Below are 17,986 nucleotides of genomic sequence, written 5' to 3'. Positions count from 1 at the left end.
AGAGCAGGACTATCTGCGTTTCGCGTGTCTCTCTTACGATGAAAGCGAGGATGGATGATCTGAAGATGACACATTTAATTTCCTTTCTTATCCTTGTCCAGTTGTGATGTTCTCAAGTTATGACGACCCCATCATCAGTAGTGTATTAAAGATTAATCTTCCACCTCTTCTCTTTTTTTGAAATCATGCTTTCCAAATAGGTCGATGATTACACGTCTCCTGCTATAAAATCAATTTGCTAAACATCAACATTGAAGAGGTCCAGCTTTGATGGGATGTTGTTATCCTACTTTCTATCACTTTTCATAACTTTTGCCTCTGTTTCATTTTAACTTGACCCAGCATCTTCTCTAATTGACCTGACAATTACGTAAGTGTAGGCTTCTGTGGCTGTTGTTATCTTCAGCAAAAATGTTTCCAGATGTGTGACTGCATTATCATGTTGTTATATACTGAGACCAATATTTTGACTTGCTGCAGTAGACATGTTGAAGACTCAGGCCATTCTTGCCAATAGTTTTTCTAGTTGTTTCTTACTTCTGGGATGAAGTGCTTTTTCATCTGTGCATTGGTATCTATTTTCTTTAGAATTTTGTTCATGTTTTGAGATTCTCTTTCATTCCATTTTTACTTTTAGGGTTTCTATAACACAACAAAGGCAATAAAATACGCTTTACATTCTTACTAATGTGAACTTTATTTCTTGATTTTTCCTCATTTATTGATATTTGTTATAGGTATCACTATCTTTTATTTCCTTGTAATTGCGTGTCATCATCTTGCACACAGTATCTAATTTTTCTAAGACCATATGATTGTTATGTTCCTTCATACATTTTTGTCTTTCCCATTTTTACTTTTCATTCTTACAACTCTCATGTTGTATGAACTTTTCCACAGCTTATTTGTGAAAAATATCATTGTAACTTTTAGGAATTTTATGAAAATGAATGCCTGGATGCCTCCGAATATGTCGTCATTTGCAGTAATGTAATTTAATTTCTCCAGGTCATCTGTTTTTGCCCCCCCCCTCCCGGTTAAACTACTGTAGCATTTCTGGCGGTTAAAGATCCTTTCTATTCATGTGCTTGATTAACTGTATTTATTACCACTGTCTTTCGTAGTTTGTTGCATGTGGGCTTTCCCTAATTATTGTATTTCATTTTTCATTTTTTTCTTTCATATTAGTATATAAAATTGCTAATGAATGTTTTTTCTCTTTCAGGAAGAAAAGATGTAATCACAGCAATGTACGTGATATTCTTAGGAATTGTTCCTTTAGTCGCCATAATCGCTGTTTTCATTCATTACACACGGCGAAATGTGAAGTACTGGTGGAAGAAAAACAGCAGCATCCCATCTTCGACCATTACAATGAATGGAAGAGGCCCTCCATCGTACGTAATGCCTCACTTCATAACTTCATTGCACCAGAGACTGCGTCAGATTTGTAATTCTTGTTGTAGAGTGGAATGTGGGAATGGTCTGTGCAGAGCTATGCATGAATACTTCAGTAGTTTAAGAGACAGAATGCATACTTACTTTAAATGTGATGTAGTGCATGAAAATAGCCAAAACAACTTCCAGAAAACTGCTTCAGCTGCTGAAATACATTCTTTTTCTGTTGCTGGTGCAGGTGTTAACAGTTGCCTTTCTGGAAGTAAGAAAGAAATTACTAAAACTGGTTTAATATCCACAACAAACAGTAATGTTATCCATATTCTTAATGCTGAAAAAGGTTTCCAAACTGTTAATGAGTCAAAGATACCAGGTACAGTGCCTAACAATGTTGCAGGACTATGTGAAGAGACAAAACATGGTGGTGTAAACACAGTCAATGTTGAAGTGCATCTACCTACAACCACTCAAAGTACTCTACATCCCAAGAGCATAAGCACTGAGAGTAATATTGCATCTGTAGGCAATCATATTAGGAATTCCACCAAAAATATTCTTCGAAAAAATTCTAGAGGTTTGTCCATAAAAACTGCAACTTCAGAAAAACGATTGTTGCAACAGTCAGACTCATCTGGTGCTTCTACACCAGAAACACCACCAATGCTAAGGATTAATGATGTGGCCTTCAAATCTGTTGTTAGCAAGCCAAGCGTTTCAGCACTTGCATCAAGATTTGAAGCAACAGCCTCTCAAAATAATGTAGTGCAGATATAATGTAGATGCTTTTTTCCATATAATGAGATTACTTCATGAAGTTTTTCAAGTATAATGTAAATATCCCATGCTTTTAAGCTGACTCCGTTTGCCAGAGGGGTGGCACATATATGTTTTATCTCCCAGTTTTTCTTGGCATAATCATAACAGAGTTGTTGAATGGAAAGCCACCATCGATTTCTGTAGACACAAGACTGTTTTGTCACAGTCATTACTCAAAACATTATGTTGAAATCAGAGAAACACCATTGCATACTGTAACACTTATTTAAATATGTTATTCATGAAAAAAATACTTATACTACCCTCAAGTGCTAATTTTATTTCATATTGCCCTGCAGAGCTTTCATCTGTAAATTTCTTAAATGCTTTGTAGCATCGTTGCAATTGGCTCATTTTCAGTTACTAGTTGTTTCTAATAGCTAAATAATGGAAAAGCTTTTTATAATTTATCGTTGTCTCAAACTTAACATTGTGTTGGTCTGTTGCTCTGTAAGCTCTTTTAAATTTATGAATTTAATTCTTTAATTTTTAAAGCATGGGTGTGATTTACAATGAATGTTACCTTTTCTTATATGTACCTGCAATCATAACACAACGTTTCTTCTTATATACATCTGGACTGGGACAGACTGCAGTACATTAGACAAATTTCTGGTTCCGAGTAATATGAAATTTTTTTAAACACATAAATAGTTCATAAACTACATTTTACCATGCATTATTACCCTTAGTTATTATAATGTGTGTAATGTTTACATACTTTTCACACTTGTAAATGTGTTACATTGTAGTCATTTTGATAATTAAGATGATTATAGTTGTTGTTGTTATTATTATTATTTGCAGACTCATAAACAAAACATATTTGAGCAGTTTTATCCTTTAGGTGGTTCAGTAAATTTATCTTTCTTTTCTTTTTTTCATCTGGCTTCCTGCTTTGCTTTTGAAGTTGCTTTTAACATGCATATGGTGTGTGTGTGTGTGTGTGTGTGTGTGTGTGTGTGTGTGTGTGTGTGTGTGGTGGTTGTTTATCAGCTACTAAAGTTGCTTATTTATCATGCAGAAATGATAGACTGTGACATTAACTCCACTTTATGGAATTCTTTACAGTGTGTGTAATTTGCTTACAGTCTTTTAAATTTGTGTGCTGTAAATTGCTTGAAATATAATGATAATGATTCTCTCTATAGGATGAAACCTTTGGAGAAGAAAAACGGTCAACTGCGGAGAATAAGCCGTGGAAATTCCTTGGCGTATCACCCTGATAAAAGCATTGGATTGGAAATTTCTGCTCCGCTTCCTGCTGACCACCGAAGTGCTTCTGATAGTGCTCGTGCTTCTCTTCTTCCAGCACATGACAGCAGTTCTGGATCACTTACTGGTTCAGCAGCATCAACAAATACAAACAGTTCAGGGAATCTTCAGAATAATTTACTTGGACACTTTAAAGGCTTCACAATTACACCACTACCCTCTTCGTCAGAAGGATCTTCGCAGATTCATTCACCACCTGTGAGGACACTGGCCTCTCCAGTTTCTCCTCCAGTAGTCCCCTCTGTCGCCATACTCCCTCCAAAGCCAACTAATTTTCCTGCAAGGTCAAGTAATACATGTACCACAGCTGCACAGAATAACTTTATTCCTGCATCAGCACCTCTGTCCACATCAGTAACGAGTGCACCTGTGTCTAGACCAGTTATTAGCAACCCAATTCTTGATGCAACTACTTGCACTGCTAAGGAGCTTGTTGCTGCTCGAGCAGCACCGTCAGTACCTACAAGGCCAGCACCTCAAGTTCCTCCTGCAAATATAACTTCAGACACCAATACCAGTTCAAATAAACCTCCCAGGCCTGTGTCTATACCTAACACATCTGCTGTTAATATGTCTGCTTTCTCTTCGTCATTAGAAGACAGAAAATCTAAAGAAAATGGTTCAAGCTATCCCACACTTACTCGTATTGCATCTTTTATGATGCGCCAAAATCCAGTAAATAGATCACAGTCTAGTGCTCATGGAACAGGCCATAATAATGAAAAGAAACTGAAAAATAAACTAGGGGATGGCACAAACTCACTTCCTAGAACACACCATCATGCTGTTAAAGCCGCTAAACTTCAAATTGATCGTGATACACTTAGAAACTTGCAGATTTCTGAGCCAATACCACTGCAAGAAATAGAAGTTCCACAGAATGCATTGCCAGTAAGAGCTGCTGCATCAGTATCAAATGAAGAGCCCAATAAGAATGTTGTCATGCGAGCTCAGAGCATGAGGAGCACAGGATCGGTTGTGCAGAGACCGGCCATTCCTACATTTGGATCAATGAGACAGTCTTCTGCCACAAAGAGACCTACAAGCATTCCAGCCGGAAGTCGTCCTACATCACCTCCACCTCGGCCACCTCCACCTCCGACAACCAAAGCTGATGAATTACATACAGGAATCATAGGACTACCAGGCTATCAGAACCCACCTGCAGTAAACAATGGTGAATATGCTTATGATGACTGCTTAAATCTCATACAAGAAGGTTCTGCCCCATTAGCTAACATTGATGAAGAAACAAGTCCCGTGAGTGCTGACAACATATATGCTGTGATTGAAGAAAGTCCTCCTGAAAAAAGTAGGAAGAATACTGAAAGAGGCTTTTCAACAACTGCAAAGACAACAAATGGAAACACAAAAACAGCTGAGAAATCTGAGTATGCTGCACCCTCATTTAGTGAATACCATTCACCAAAACCACTGGAAAACAGTGTTTCTGCTGGGAGTGCTGAATCAGTTGGCCTACTTTCAGAGATAGTAAATGAAATTCAGGCAAGGAATATGGAATCTATATATAGTAGTTCTACTGTTGCCAGGGGAAAGAAAGAAGGTGACACACACAAAACGGAAGACAATGATGCTTCTTCTACAGTAACAGGCACAGACTCTTCAGTGGCTGGTTCAGGATCACCACAACCTTTTCCTGAAAAATTAAGTGCAGTAGCTTCTTCTAACAGTTCTTTGGGCACTTACGTAAATGCACCATATGCCAGCAGCATATACAGATCTTCTGCCAGCACGTATAGTAACACTTCACAGAGTGGAGTGGGTCCTCCAAGCACAAAGGCTTCAAACAGTTCATCCAGTTCCAGTAGTGGCTACCTGAGTCCATTAGCTGTCAATTCTGGATCAATGGGCACTACAAAACCAAACACTTTAAGCAGTAAGCCTGGCGATTTTAGCACTTTTAAGACTACACCCAGTCACTCATCAGCATCCACAACAGAAAGTTTTTCTAAAAGTTTCGATGTGTCATCGTACAAACCGTTTAGCTCTTCTCTCCAGCGTTCTTCTGGCCCGTTGGCTGCAGCTTTCCGTTCAACACCACAAAATGCAGGAAGTGCTGAACTTGATACAAAAGCCAACATCAATTCAGAAAATAAAGGTGTAGCCTCAGCATTAAAATCTGAAAGTGTTTCATCACCTTCAACAGTAACAGATGCAAAAAAATCATCAGAATCTGTAACAAAAGCACAAATAGGCATAAAGAATGAAAAAATAGCACCAAAGCCTGCAACAGGTGCAGCTGCCCTGACCAGAGTGTCAGGTCCAGTAGCTGCTTCTGCAAATGGAACTCAGAAACCCACTTCTGCAATTATAACAAAAGGAAATGTAGTAACTTCTCCTACTAGCTCTACTTCAAGTAAAAATAAAATGTCTGTTAGCGGTGTTAAAACTGGTAATGTAAATAATAGTCCTGATGTAGTTTCTAGTTGTTCTGTTGTTGAGAATGGATCTGCAGAGAAATCTCCTGATGTAGTAAGTGGAAAAGGTAGTAGGTCAGGTGCTAGGTCTCCTGATGTGGTGCCAACAAATGTCGATAAATCACAAACACAAATAAGTCAAAGGACTGCTGGACGCTCAGCAACAAATAATAACAAAAGTGCACCATCTATCAGTGCTTCTAAAGCTTCTAGTGCAACAGGGCTAGCAAAACAACCACAAATGACATTAGGGAAGACAAGTGTTTCAGGGAAACAACCCCAGACAGCTCCAAAGCCAACAGTACCAAGATCTGTTAGCAGTGCAGCAGATAAACGGAATGTGTCAAACAGTGGCAAGGAAAGTGGTATCAGGACAGCAGGGAAGGGGCCTACTGTTGCAAGGTCAGCATCGGAATCTTCTGGTAATCGAACAATGCCCACTGGTGCTCGCCAGGCTGCCAGCAAGCTTTCCCATGTTGCATCTTTGCAACAAAAATTTGAAACTGTATCAGAAAAGAACACTGGGTCTGTAACGAGCTCAAGAGTACCCTCAAATGCTTCAAATAAAGTTAAACCATCCTCACCCAGTGCAAGTTCAAAAGCCATTTCTGATTCAGGAAGAACTGTTTCCTTTAAAAAGTGAAGGATATGTGTTTTTGTTCTAGAGTTAATGCTCTGATTCTTGTTACAATGAAGTATGAGGCTTCATAAGCAAGGTGTACTGCTGAATGCCTAATTCAGTGAGAATATGACTCGCATGGCCATCAAATGAGATAAGTGTCTTATGTAACTTTTATATCTTTTCTGGCATTTCTCACAGAACATTTTGTTTCCATTTTTGAAGTTCTGTAATGGTGCTTATTGTAATGAAGAACTAGAACTCATGGCATCTATGTGCACAGAATAGTCGAGAAATTGAAGTTAGACTAACAATGCTGAGAGACAAAGTAATGAGCATTGTAGGACATGTGCCACTGATTTTGCTGCTGTGTTGTATTTAAGAAAATGGCTCTGTACCGTGGTGAACTGATTAATGTATTTTTTAGCCTAGGACTGAAAAACTTTAACCTGGAGAAACAAAATCAAAGCATTCCTGTTACATTCATTACCATATTATGGTATCCAAAATATGTTTCTTATTTTGATGAACAATTTAAGAAACAATGTTAATTTTCCAGATCACTTTTATGTGTTACAAAAATTATTGGAACTATGAAAACATAGTGGTGCAATGTGTCAGACGATTTTAAAGTTTTGTTAATGCATAACATATACTTTTTATAGCAGAGTTTTCAACTTGTTGATTGTTACCAAGATACTGGTAACAGGTTTGTTTAAATGTTTACATGACAACTGTGATAATATTTTTTTATTGTGTAAATTGTTTACTGTTAATGTAATTTGTATAATGGTATCTAGAGCAATGCTTCAGTTCGTATTTATCCAGTACAGTCACATTGAACATTGGAAGAAACATAAGAGGAGAACAGTACTGCAGTTCTTTTAATGATTAAGAAAGCTTAAAAGAAACCATTTATGTAATTTACCTTTTTGCCTTGCAGTCTTGAAATGGCAGGCTTCTTTTCAAAAGTTGAAATCTGGCTAAGTCATAGAGCTGTTAGTGCAACTCTAAAGTTGGTATTAAGTATTGCAGTAGGGAAATATATGTCCTTGACCAGTAAATGTGATACTTAAGGCACGGAGAAGTATAGTTTTACCTTTTTTATGAATTACAGGTTATACAGTATGAACAAATCATTCCACTTTCCTATCAGATGGAAAAAGCTGTTATTGTTATGTTAACCTTTTCTCCCCTTTGTAAAATAAGCTAATTTCTATAATGTAGTGTGTCAGCTTTGCTTGGGAATTATTGTTGGTACTAAAATGCTGATGGAAGGATCTCCATTGTTTCAACACTTTAAAATGTTTTTATTCCGCATAGAACTTGAACTACAGTTGTAGTTATTTAATTGGGGGAAGCAGTTGCTCCTGTAGGCTTACACATTATTGGAGGAGATCTTGCAGTAAAACCCTAGTTATGTGCAACTGTACATCACATTTGAAAGTTTGAATAACTGTTGTTTTAGGTAGATTACTTATCTGAGGTGCCCATAAACAGTGTTGCACAACAGCAAGGGACCATTAAGTGAGGTTTTATTACATTTCATCAGTTTACTTTAAGTAAGAGTATAATTATGGTTCTCTTTATATGCTTGTATCTGCATGTGAATAGCTACAGAACTTTCTGTGCTCATCCAACTATTTTTACATCACATTGTCTGTAAAACATGTGTATTTGAGATACAGTTTGTATCCAGGATAGCATAGACAATCTCAGAATTAAAGTGGATTCATTGACCATTATTGGTATTACTGCTCTGAGTTTTTTTGCATCATATGCTGACAGAACTTAAGAACAAAACAACGATTAGTTAGCAGCTACAAGATCACATTCAGAATTAATTTAAACTAATTACCTGTGAGAGAAAGAAAGAGGCTGGTACTATTCTTCTGATAATTTCCTGTTAATTACCAATGCTAACATAAAGTGAGTGCCAATTCGAGCTTCAGTGAATTCATCCATGTTAGACAGCACCTCAGTTCACAATTTGTTGAGAAATTCCTTCAGAGTTATCAATTTTAATTACACAGTATTGCTTGCACATCTCTTTTTTAGAAGTCGATCACCTTGAAGAACTGTTGTTGTTTGCAGATACTTGAAACTCTTCTTAAGAGAGTTCTGTGTATGACAACTAGACTAAAGTATAAGACATGCAGTCACACTTCCACTAACCAAATTCCTTCACATGTTGCATATTTATGGACCACTCATTGAATCACTCTACAGTTTTCCTCTTACACTGTTATTCTGTTCCATATCACCTACATTTGCATCTGGTATACTCGATCAACACAGATGGTGCCATTTTTATGTTGCTAATAGTAAATTAAAGTTATGAAGAGAAAGTAATCGCACTTTTTTATTGCATTTTGAATTGGACTGTTCATCTGAAGAAAACTTCTGAACATCTTGATTATTACTGTTCAAGAATGCATTGTTTTTCAACCATACTTGAAATGTAATTTTTTTTATCACATGTAAGTGAAACAATATTTTTGACCATTTATTATTATCTTTAGAAATACAGCTGTATAGTGGTTTTAATCATGTCACAATCATGCAGGGTATATATTTTTAGTGTTTTTATTTCAACCCAAAGGTTTAGGGATGGAAAAAAATTGTTGCTGTGAAGAAAATAATCTTTAGGTGGCATTTGTGTAATTCACTATTCATTTATTGATTCTACAGTTGTTTATATGTTGTGATATGGTTTTATCAGTTTTATATCTATACTATTCTTCTTTAATCAAGATGACATAGAACCACATTATGCAGAGGTAAGAGGGATGGAGAAGAAAAACAAAGCATTGTTAATATGAAAAATGAAGGCAGAAGTCTTTAGAATGAGGCAGCACATGGGTGAGAATATTGGTTGAAGCTCTTAGTGGTGAGGTGTTTTTGGTGATGACTCAGATGTGTGGCCTTGGTGCTAAAATAGGGTACTTTTATATTCATGTCCAATATCTAATTTTCTTCCCTTTTTAGAAATATGAACCTATTTTTTTTAAATCTATTACTTCCCTTGAATGTAGGTTTTGTGTCATAACAGACCATAAGTTGCATTTTCATTATTATTTAAAGTGAAAGTGGCTTCAGTTCCTGAGAAAGACTTTTTGCATTTTTAATCTGAATTGAACAATCACTTTACTCCATCTTCTTTGTTTCAGAAAACAGTATTTCATTTCATTTAGTTGTGTGGTGCTCTTTAACTGTCAAGCATATCAGCTATTTGATATATATGAATGTTGTGTGTGGTGTTAATTTGGAGATGTGTACCCACATAGTAGCTCTTTTGTATAATGAGTGTTGTATGATAGTGTAGTTGTCAGCAATTGGCTGTATTTAGATCTGATATAAAAATTCAGATTTAGACATAATGGAGTGTGGTTAAATCTTATATGCAGTGGCAGATTTGGTGTACTAAACACTGGCCAATTTGTACTGGTGCTATTGACCTGGAGCGTAGAATAACTATTTACCATCAATGGAAATCTACATTTCTTCCTGTAGCAGTTTTAAGCTACTGCAAATTGTTCCTTTTTTTTAGAAGAAATATTTTAATGAAATATTCAATTAAGAGTTCAGCTTCATTAATTTCACTGTGTTTTTGATATCTTTCAAAAGACACTCTTTATTATAGACTCATGGGTAATGTCACTACTAAGATTTTGGAAGAAATTTTGTTATATGGAATTGCCAGGGCAGGGGGGGAGGGTGTTCATGTGAAGTACATAATCTTATTGGCATAACAGCTGCATCAGATGCAAGTGCTTTGGGAGGTGTATGTGCTCCAAAACTACTGTATTCAAATAATGTACTGCGACTTCCACTGTTTCCAATGGATTTTCGTAAGTTACAATATTCATCAAATGTGCAAGAGCAATACAATAGAATAACAATTGACACCAAAATTGGCTGTTTTGTGGGAGCTGAGACACTAAATATAACCTTTCCCTTGTTCTTGTATCTATTTCTATGATGAACATATCTGCAAACAAAGAAGATGTGATTCTTAATTCAGTGTCTATAAAGAAAGTATAGTCCAAAAAAAAAAAAAAAAAAATGAATGTGCATAGGTTTCCAAAGCTTTGTAGGGTAATACTGCATGTAGAATAGCTCCCTCTCCCTCTTCCCTCCCCCCCCTCTCCCTCTCCCTCCCCCCCCCCCCTGTGTGTGTGTGTGTGTGTGTGTGTGTGTGTGTGTGTTGTGAGAGGGGGGGGGGGGGGGGGGGTCACACACACATGTGCGAGCACACATCATACATGTTCTGCAAGTGTGTGCCAGAATTATTGTGCAAAATCTGATGTAGTTCCTGTTACTGAGACAAGGGCAAGAAAAAAAGAACTCACTGTGGTTTGAATATTCTTACTTCTGCAATTATCTTAATTTTTCCCTCGAGTCTCAAAATGCAATAGAGGTGGCACAGTTAAATTAGCACTGGAATATACTTACTTATCAATCCCAAAAATGAATCTGAAACTTTGAAAACTATATTCTGAATTGTATCAGTTCTTATCAGTAATGGTGGAAGCAATGCAATAAGCAGTCTCACATGCTGGCATGCAGGTGTTCTAATTCCTTTGCAGTTGAACAACTAAGCTGAAACGCAGCACTCGTCTCCATACAGTATGTTTTATGTGACTTCAATGATGTGAATTACTTTTCATTTAATATTCGTATATAGAATCTATATTTTTGCAACAATATGCAAGTTTCCCACTTAGAAACACAATAATGTGATGGCTTAGGCTTTATACGTTTGTCTAATGCTTGAGCTCATGTCCTGCTTGCAATCTGTATGCATTTGTATGTATAAACCTGACTAATCTATATTCTGCTTTAGACATACTGTTCTCATATCATTAAAATATAGTTTAGTAGGAAGTGCCATAATGTTGTTCCAAGTGGCCCTTTTTGTCATGTGCATCAGGATAATTACCTGGGATGGCATTGATTCTCATGCTGATATTGGCTATAGAGCAGTCAGAGCTGAGTCTGTTACATGTTAGTTTTGTATGTACTTATTTGGCAAAAAGGCAGTACATCCATTTCTGTGTTGTGCTACACCTTCTTCTCTATGGAGAACAGCTGTCATTTCCTGCACATTATTGTAGAAAAAAATACGAATCTCAATTTTGCTTTGTTCCTTTCCATATTTCTAGTAAAATGTCAAGACTTCAGTATTTATGTATGTGTGCTCATGCTTCGAAATAACTAACAAATGTTAGGAAGTTGATCTCTAAGTAGTGAATATATTTAATGTGACTTTCTGCATCTGATGAAGATATTTTGTTAATGCTATATTGTAGTAACTTCAACTGATGGTGGTAATGATTCGCATCTGCTAAGGCAGTCAAACAAGTGATGAATTCTTCGAATATCTTTTTTTGGTCATACAGCATACTAAAAAATGAGATCTGACATCAACAACAATAACACAGTTATTTTTCATTCATATAAAATTGCTTGTGACACTTCAGAACAGTGAATTAAAAACTACTGATAATGCTGATTGAGTTAAATTTTAAGCTCATGTCTCTTATAAAAGTATTTTATGACAAGTTTTCCTTCTGAAAGTATAATACTTCTCTATTTCACTTTAAATTTGAAGGTATCTACTGGAGAGCCACTATTATTACCTGTAAAACTATGTAGATTTTGCTGTTAATTATTAGCACTGACAATCCAGATTTGATGATTATATTTTCCTACATGTCTGTGAGATATGGATTTTTCTAGCATGTCAATATTTGATTCTCAGTGTACTTTGTAAAAATGCTCTGCCTGTACTATTATTAATGTATCAGTGATACTCAGATGTTAATACCATGTCAGTGTAAAAAACCTTGTGTATATGGTATATGTGTGTGCTTCATATTATTTATTACAAGATTGAAGTTTGGTGTACTAGAGCAGCATAATTCCTGTGGATATGGTTGCAGTGATTTGTGCATTATACATAAACTTGATTAATTCGTCATGTCATGTTTGTATAATTGTCTCTATGGCAAATTTTACTACTATGAATTCTAAACTGCTATGATTCGCAAAGAAACAGATGCTGTTGTTCAGCTCTATGAAGTGTGTAACAATCGCACGAGTGCTGGAGAAGTTGATGCAATGACAGTTTACACATGTTGTAATAACAAGATTGCCTTTCAAAAACATCATTTATTTTGAAAGTGGTGTATCTTAATTAGATTATTTTAGCTGAAATTTCAACCAGTTGACTTACAAATGAATTATGCTGCCTGAGTATATACAGTCAATGATAAGTTGTGTAATGAAAGATTGTTGTATGTTACAACTGGTTGTCGTCAGAGTATGTTATCAGGATTGTTGATTCGAGTTGGGAATGGAAACATTATGGAACAGCTTCAAAGTTCACCAGTCCTTATGTGACACTAAAGGATTTATGTTTTTCTATATTGTACACCATATGTATTAATTTTTTAAATTATTTTGTTGTATAAATACCAAAGATTTTTGTATTATAAAATGGTGCACAAATGATGTACTTACTTTTGAAGTTCTTTCTACCAAAACAACCTTTCAATCCACCACCCATCTCATTTAGTCATTCATTAACATATCATGTTCTGTAAACCTATAATGAAATAGAGACTTAAAGGACAAGAGTGAGTCAAGCTATTTATTAAGATAAAGATGGAGGCACTGCAGCAGGCTAATTCAAAATTTAGCTGTTGCTAGTCTATATACATAAGGAGGAAACACTTAGTTTTTCAAAAGTTTCTCTCTCTCTCTCTCTCTCTCTCTCTCTCTCTCTCTCTCTCTCTCTCTCTCTCTCCCTCCCCCCCCTCCCCCTCTCCCTCCTCTATCCCCCCCTCTCTCTCTCTCTCTCTCTCTCTCTCTCTCTCTCTCTCTCTCTCTCTCTCTCTCTCTACTCAACTGCCATTTTTGTCAAATACTTCAAACAAATCATTTACTAACTCAAGAATGCTGTTAGCTATCTGTATGCTGGCAAAGTTATGATCTTGTTAACACTGGAATTAGAGTTAAGGAGAATTTAGATCCTGTTTAACAGTAGAAGAAGAGGCTGATGAAGCATCCTTGTTCTTTGTTTTTGACCATCTGGGGATTTTCAGTGTCCTCTATGAATCTACTGGCAGCCATCATAGAATGTGGCACCAAAATATAAAATTCCTTTTTGAACTCTTTATAGGGTTGCATAGTCACTGTGGAATTTATTTCTACTTTCAGAGTTGTGGGAGTGACTTGCACAGCTCATTCAGTTGTGTTAAACATAATTACCTTCAGGCAGTATATCTATTCACACATAAGTGTGAGAATACGCAGGTCCCTGAGAAGGCTTCTGTGAGATGTTTTGTCAGCTTTACATAATATTTTTACTGCATTCTTCTGTGGAATACTTTTTGACCTTAGCTGCATTACCCCAGAAGATTATGCCATAGAACAGTACTAAATGAAAATATGAAAAATCTGCTATCAATCCTGACTTCCGGTCAAAACAGTAAGAGAGATTCCTAAGTGCAAAGTGGACACAACTAAGATTTTTTCTTAACTTTCTCAAGTGCTAGTACTGTCTTCCCTTATTATCCATCTGGATGACTAGTAACTTCACATATTCAACCTCATTCTCTATGTCCTTTGATATCTACTTCTGATATCTGTAAGTAATTTTTATGCATTTGGAAAAGCATGTTATTAGTTTTTTGTAAGATTAAGGGGTTATCCTTCCACTGTGAAGCAGTTGTAAGTCTGTTCGACTAGATGCAAATCATTCTAAGTGTCATTGATCAGATGTATCTGAGATGAAATCAGTATTGACAAGTCCACAACCAACCACTTCTCAGTTATTTCTACTAAGCATGGTTAGTGCCCTTAATGCGTCATGAAGGTTGAAACCTTTCCTGTTGATGGCCTGTACATTCTCAGAGCTGTTACTGTGTGTACTTCGAGTCTCATATTGAAGCATAGCACAAAAAGAGACTTTCAGTGCAATACTTATTTAGATCTATGATATGGGACTTACTCCACTTTTTTTGTATGTAGCTACTCCCCTTTTCCTTATATCACACATACTGTAATTTAATACTGACTAGTATCCATGTAGGTACTTCTGTTCAGTTTTTATATGATTTCTGAAAGATGATCTTTTGTGTGTAACACATCTGTATAAATATCTTTAATTTTTTTTGTTTCCTTTGTGATATGAGATACTCATTTTTCTTATTTAAAAAAATGTTTGTTTTGTTGGAGAAGTTCAAATGAATTATGGTTGTTACCCATTGTGCTGTTCAAGCTGCCATGTTTTATGTCTCCACTGATTGCTACAACTGTGTCTGTAGTTATTTGGCAGCTGGTTGTTTGGAAATAAATATGTTAAAAAAGTCTTAATGAAAATACTGGAAACCACAAGGATAGGGTAATAATGTTCTGCCTATTTGTTGTGCAAGTAATGTCATCTCATTTACGCAAAAATGTCCACACTTTGTACATATGCTGCATTTAATATCTGATCTTATTTCTCTTTATAAAAAGAGCAGTGGCGTAGAAGTACTCTATTCACTGTTACTGAGTGCCGGTTAGACCGTCAGGTGAGAGAGCACTAAGAGTTCCTGTTGCTAATAAGGTGAGTACACTGCTGTGCAGATGTGAGCTGAGTTGGTGACCCTTCGCTCACAGCTCTAGGCAGTGTTTTGCTTCCATCACACAGCTTGAGGCTGCTGCCAAGTGGCATCACTGCGGGGGGTCGGATGCGGGGATGTTGAGCACAACCCACATCTCCCGATCTATCCACTGCTATGGCCGCCCCGGATACTGCCTGCACTGAGGTTGACCCCTCACATGTGGTAGAGTCGGAGATCATTCCAAAGTCTGGCAGGCAGCAAAAGACTTTTCGTGGGGCCGATCATAGGGCCTCCCTGGTTCGTTTGACGAACAGGTTTCAGGCGTTATCTATGGCTGACGAAGTCTCTGAGCCGGATGCAGTTGTTCACCCTGTTCCAGATGAAGTTTCTTGGCCCGCAAGGTCTGAGCATTCAAAGAGGGTGGGTTTGCTGGTAATTGGGAGCTCCAATCTTAGGCACGTAATGGGGCCCCTTAGGAACATGGCTGCCAAGGAGGGGAAGGAAGCCAATGTGCACTCCGTGTACATACCGGGGGGGGAGTCATTCTGGATGTGGAAAGGGTGCTTCTGTATGCCATGAAGAGTACAGGGTGCAGCCAACTGCAGGTTGTGGCCTGTGTCTGTACCAATGACTTGTGTCACTTTGGATTGGAGGAGATTCTCTATGGTTTCGGGCAGCTAGCGGAAATGGTAAAGACTGCCAGTCTTGCTTCCAAGATTAAGGTGGACCTCACCATATGCAGCATCGTTGACAGAACTGATTGTGGTCCTTTGGTGCAGAGTCGAGTGGAGGGTCTGAATCAGAGGCTCAGGAGATTCTGTGACTGTGTAGGCTGCAGATTCCTTGACTTGCACCATCGAGTGGTGGGTTTCTGGGTTCCGCTTAATAGGTCAGGAGTCCAGTACACACAGGAAGCAGATACACATTTAGCGGGGGCTGTGTGGAAGGGACTGGGCGGTTTTTTAGGTTAGTGTGTCTCAGGAAACCACAGAAAGGGCGTCTGTCTAAAAGGGGGCAGGTAAAACACAGTAAGGTAGTTGTAGAAATGATCGGTATTGTAATTGTAAATTGTCATAGCTGTGTTGGGAAAGAACCAGTGCTCCAAGCCCTAATAGAAAGCACTGAAGCTCAAATAGTTATAGGCACAGAAAGCTGGCTAAAGCTGGAAATAAGTTCAGTGGAAATTTTTTCAAATGACCTAACAGTGTTCAGAAAGGATAGATTAAATACAGTTGGTGGTGGAGTATTTATTACTGTGAGAAGTAGTTTGTCTTGTAACGAAATTGAAGTAGATAGTCCCTGCGAAATAGTATGGGTAGAGGTTATGCTTGACAATTGGACTAAACTATTAATTGGATCATTTTACTGAACCCCCCTTGTGACTCAGAAGATATAGTTGCTGAACAGTTCAAAGAAAACTTGAGTCTCATTTCAAATAGGTACCCCAATCATACAATTATAGTCGGTGATGACTTTAATCTACCCTCCATATGCAGGAAAAATTATACATTTAAAGCCACGGCATTTATAAAATGTCATCCAAAATTCTACTGAATGCTTTCTCAGAAAATTATTTTGGACAATTAGTTCATGAGCCCACTCGAAGCATAAATGGTTGCGAAAGCATACTTGACTCTCAGCAACAAATAATCCTGGACAAATAGTGAGTATCGTGATGAATACCGGGATTAGCGGCCACAAGGCAGTTGCTGCTAGGCTGAATACCGTAACACCCACAACCATCTAAAAGAAACGCAAAGTACATCTATTTAAAAAGGCTGATAAAAATGCTCTTAATGCCTTTTTAAGAGATAGCCTCCACTCCTTCCGATCTGATTACGTAAGCGTAGAAAAAATGTGGAATGATTTCAAAGAGAGAGTATTAATGGCAATTGTGAGATATATACCACATAAATTAATAAGTGATGGTATTGATCCCCCAAGGTACATAAAACGGGTCAGATCGCTGTTGCAAAAGCAACGAAAAAGTATGCCAAATTCAAAAGAATGCAAAATCCCAAAGTTTGGCCGAAGTTTGAAATATAGTGCGTGCTTCAATGCCAGATGCTTTTAATAATTTCCTCAACGAAACTCTATCTCAGAATCTGGCAGAAAACCCAGAGATTCTGGTCATATATAAAGCACACCAGTGGCAAGACACAATCAATATCTTCACTGCACAATAAAAACGGTGAAGTCACTAATGACAGTGCCACCAAAGCAGAGTTATCAAACACGGTTTTCTGAAACTCCTTCACCAAATAAGGCGAAGTAAATACTCCCGAATTCCAATCAAGAACAACTGCGAAGATGAGAAACATAGAAGTATATCCTCGGTGTCACAAAGCGGCTTAAATCACTTAATAAAGGCAAGGCTTTTGGTCCAGATGGTATACCAGTCAGGTTCATTTCAGAGTATGCAGATGCAATAGCTCCATATTTAGCAATTATATATAACCGCTCTCTCTTAGAAAGTTCCTTACCTAAAGACTGGAAATTGCTGAAGTCACACCAACACCCAAAAAGGGAAATGGGAGTAATCTGCTGAATTACAGGCCCATATCACTAACATCGATTTGGAACATATATTGTATTCCAACATTATGAAGTACCTCGATGAAAAAAGATTCACTGACACACAGTCAGCACGGATTCAGAAAATATTGTTCTTGCGGAACACAACTAGCTCTTTATTACTCATGAAGTAATGAGTTCTATCGACGGGGGATGTCAAATTGGCTCCATATTTTTAGATTTTCAGAAGGCTTTCGACACCGTTCCTCACAAGTGTCTTCTAACCCAACTGTGTGCCTACGGAACATCGC

The 17,986-nt window shown here is 37.3% G+C and overlaps 1 protein-coding gene across 1 annotated transcript in view; it reads left to right on the top strand.

Annotated features, from left to right (window-relative positions):
* Window positions 1–10,685, top strand: part of LOC126474887 (mucin-5AC) — a 158,696-nt gene extending 148,011 nt beyond the window's left edge. Inside the window, exons 16-17 of the mRNA XM_050102381.1 lie at window positions 1,226–1,397; window positions 3,366–10,685. Coding sequence (XP_049958338.1) covers window positions 1,226–1,397; window positions 3,366–6,570 — 3,377 coding nt within the window. The 3' untranslated portion in view covers window positions 6,571–10,685. The remainder of the gene's footprint in view (window positions 1–1,225; window positions 1,398–3,365) is intronic.
* Window positions 10,686–17,986: the final 7,301 nt, after the last annotated feature.

The sequence above is a fragment of the Schistocerca serialis genome, chromosome 4 (genome assembly GCF_023864345.2).
Source record: "Schistocerca serialis cubense isolate TAMUIC-IGC-003099 chromosome 4, iqSchSeri2.2, whole genome shotgun sequence".
NCBI classification, from domain to species: domain Eukaryota; kingdom Metazoa; phylum Arthropoda; class Insecta; order Orthoptera; family Acrididae; genus Schistocerca; species Schistocerca serialis.
Note: the sequence above shows the minus strand (reverse complement) of the source record. Positions and strands in the feature narration are given on the sequence as shown.